At 37.6% G+C, this 3,531-nt stretch overlaps 1 protein-coding gene across 1 annotated transcript; it reads left to right on the top strand.

The window, feature by feature from the left end:
• The first annotated feature begins 336 nt into the window (after positions 1–336).
• Positions 337–2,022, top strand: LOC143964040 (olfactory receptor 6N1-like). Its single transcript, XM_077473754.1, has 2 exons — positions 337–525; positions 1,104–2,022. Exons 1-2 carry the CDS (start codon positions 493–495, stop codon positions 2,013–2,015), a joined length of 945 nt encoding a protein of 314 aa, XP_077329880.1. The 5' UTR covers positions 337–492; the 3' UTR covers positions 2,016–2,022.
• Positions 2,023–3,531: the final 1,509 nt, after the last annotated feature.

Below are 3,531 nucleotides of genomic sequence, written 5' to 3'. Positions count from 1 at the left end.
ATTGTTTCTGAGCAATTATTTATTATAGTATTTAAAAAAATATATATATATACATATATATATATATATATATATATATATATATATATATTGATAAACAGCAAGCATACAGTTCATACCCAAAGAGAGTTACTCTCTCTGGAATTTTTAATCTGCCAAGAAATATATAAATATCTGTGTGCAAAAGGTTTCTTACCTAGTCAGCTATGCTCATCTACCGATACACATCATATGTTATAAACTTCCAAAAGATATACATTATAAAATATAATTTTTTTTCCTTGCTGTTTCCTTGCTGTTTCTTTTTTTTTAATTTTTTTTATTTTTTATGACATGTTTGCATTTTTCAATGTTAAACAGAATTACTGGTAAAACAAATCTTATAAAGAAATCTAATGTGATATTGAACATTGTAAATTTTCTGTTATAGTTAAAGAAATCTAAATTGTATTTTTGTTTGATTCCTTCAATTCAAGCTAAAAAAAACTACATATGGATTACCATCAGAGATCATTAATAAACAGAGTAAGTACAATTTTTTTTTATTTCACTTAACTATGATGCTTGTATTGATGAAAATGTATTGATGAAAACGAACATAATTTTGTGAAAAAAATATTTATTTAACTTGGTTAATTGAGTGTAAATATAGATTTGCAACTATATATATATATATATATATATATATATATATATATATATATATATATGTCATTTTATATGTATATATATATATATATATATATATATATGTGTGTCATTGTTCATTTCACCCACTTTACGTGTGTTCTAGATGTAAGGAACTATGTAGTGTTTCAAACCTCTCTCCTAAATCTGCTTGCCATGTTTATTAAATAAATAGCAATGAGTTGATGTGCTAAAAGAAGAGAGACTGCCCACTAAGCAAAGGAAATGTTAAGTAATAAAATAGGATAAATCCATGTTTTGTTTGTTTTTATTTCCCTCAAAAGTGGTTGAGTATTCAAAGTAAACACAGGCTTGCCGTATACATTATTATTTAATTTGAAAATTGAGTGTATACTTTCATTCTTCTGCAAAAATGTATAAATGTTTTGCTTATAATTCCTTCTTTCATGTAACAGACCACACATAAAGGTAATGCCACCACATTCTTCTTTTTGGGATTCAACAGCGATGCTGTATATAATCTGCTGCTCTTCACCTTGGTCCTTATTATATACATTGGGACAATATGCGGAAACTCTTTAATCATCATGTTGGTATATTACAGTAAGACCCTTCATTCTCCCATGTACTTTTTTATCTCCCAACTCTCTATATCTGACATCATGCTGACCACAGGTATTTCTCCTAACATGTTAAATATTGTTCTACATGAGAGGACCCCCATATCTTTTTCTTCTTGCATCACTCAATATTATGTCTTTGGTTCAACAGAAACATTTGAGTGTTACCTTCTGACAGTGATGTCCTATGACCGCTATCTGGCCATCTGCTCTCCTCTGCATTATGCCTCCATTATGAAACAATCACTTTGCATTAAATTAGTTCTTGCATCCTGGCTCTTGAGTTGTTCTGTGGCATTCATTCCCACACTTGGCTTAAGTCAACTAGAATTCTGTGGACCAAATGCTATTGACTATTTATATTGTGATTTAAATCCTCTTGTGGAACTTTCTTGTTCAGATACATCCAGATTTCAAATAGAAGAAACCTTGTTGTGCTTCCCTGTGCTAATATTACCCTTCCTTTTGATAGTGGTTTCATATACTTATATTGTTTTAACTCTGATAAAGATACCCTCCTTTTCGGGAAGACTAAAATCCTTTTCTACTTGTAGCTCCCATCTTACCGTTGTGTTTATATTTTATGGAACCCTAATTGCTGCATATATGATTCCAAAAGAAGGGCAATCACGAATGCTCAAAAATATAATGCCATTGTTGTACACTGTTTTTACCCCCTTTGTAAATCCTTTTATATACAGTTTGAGGAATAAAGATATCAAAAACATTGTAAAAAAATATATGTGACCAAAGTGTTCAAAACCATTGTTAATTCTTAGGTTATTTTAATATACTTTTAATTTTTTTTTTTTTAACTCAAGAGAACCTAAAGAAGCTTAACCACTTCAGCCCCAGAAGGTTTTACTCCCTTAATGACCAGAGCATAAAAAATCTAATAAACTCAATGTGAGTCATACATTTAGGCCAAAATGTATTCAGCCACATGTCTTGGGTAAAAAAATAAAAATAAATTCAATAAGCGGATATTTACTAGTTTGTGCAATAGTTATAGCGTCTACAAACTAAGGTCACATTTACTGGAACTTACACAGCTTCTAGTTTATGACTGCCCATCTCATTTCTTGAGGTGCTAAAATGGCAGGGCAGTTCAAAACCCCTCCAAATTACCCCTTTTTGGAAAGTAGACACCCCAATGAATTTTTTATTTTTTTGGCACAGGTGATTGAAAAATGTAAAAAAAAAAAATACACAAAGGTGTCACTGAAATTATATATTTCTCACACATGCCATGGGTATATGTGGAATTACACCACAAAATTAATTCTGCTGCTTCTCCTACACATGTGTGGGACTTTTTGGGTACAGGACTGTCACGTACCTAGTTGTTGAGCCTGGAATGCAGGGATCGGCCCCTCGTATCCCCCTGGCTAATGAACCCCTGAAGATGGGGAACAGGTATTCAAAAGTTCAGGGGGCACAAGTGCCTGGCAGATGGAGACTGGTCCAGATGAGCAGCTGGGCACAGACAGCGAGTAGGTAGAGCTGGTAGGACTGAACTGTAGCGGGCAGGCACCCGTGAATGGACTGCTGGGCAGGTGGTCGTCAGGAGGCACCAGGAACCCAATGGGTAAGCAGAAACGAGAGTATCGGGTACAGGCCGGGTCAGCAGGAATCGGTCAGCGAGGTACAAGGGATGAGGCAGAGACGTGGTCAGACAAGCAGAGGTCGTAGGCAGGCAGCAATGGATCGGAGTCAAGGAACAGGCCGGATATCAGGAAACCAGAGTAACGGGTACAGATTCAGACAACAAGATCACGGACACGCTGTAGACTGGACAGCACGGGTGGAAGGGAGCCAGTGACTAAAGAAGGCCTTAGGGCGCCAAACCGACGTACGACGGGTCAGCGCGTCCTCGCAAGGGAACGTGCTCCCGTTCGTGACCCACGTGCGCGTTCGTTCGGGTTGACGCGAGTGCGTTCGTTGGCTTTAGCGCGCGTCAAAGGGAAACGACGGCCTCTCCACGACGGGACTCTATGGGTAAGTCTCTTGCATACGACCGGGGTGCCCGAGCGGTCGTGACATTGCCCCCCCCCCAAGGGGCAGCCTCCGGATGCCTAACTGGGCCAACTTATTCGGGTAGGACTTCTTGAAGGCACGGATGAGTCTCTTGGCGTGGATATTGGCTTCTGGCTCCCATGAGTTTTCCTCAGGTCCGTACCCCTTCCACTTGACCAAGAACTGAATCTGGTCCTGTCTTTTTCTACAGTCCAGAATGGCTTCCACTTCAAACTCGATCTCCCCA

This window comes from Lithobates pipiens, unplaced genomic scaffold (assembly GCF_037356315.1).
Source record: "Lithobates pipiens isolate NorthernLeopardFrog02 unplaced genomic scaffold, aLitPip1_a1.2 Scaffold_8, whole genome shotgun sequence".
Lineage (NCBI taxonomy): Eukaryota > Metazoa > Chordata > Amphibia > Anura > Ranidae > Lithobates > Lithobates pipiens.
The sequence above is the reverse complement of the archived record's forward strand: the minus strand, read 5'-3'. Positions and strand labels throughout refer to the sequence as shown.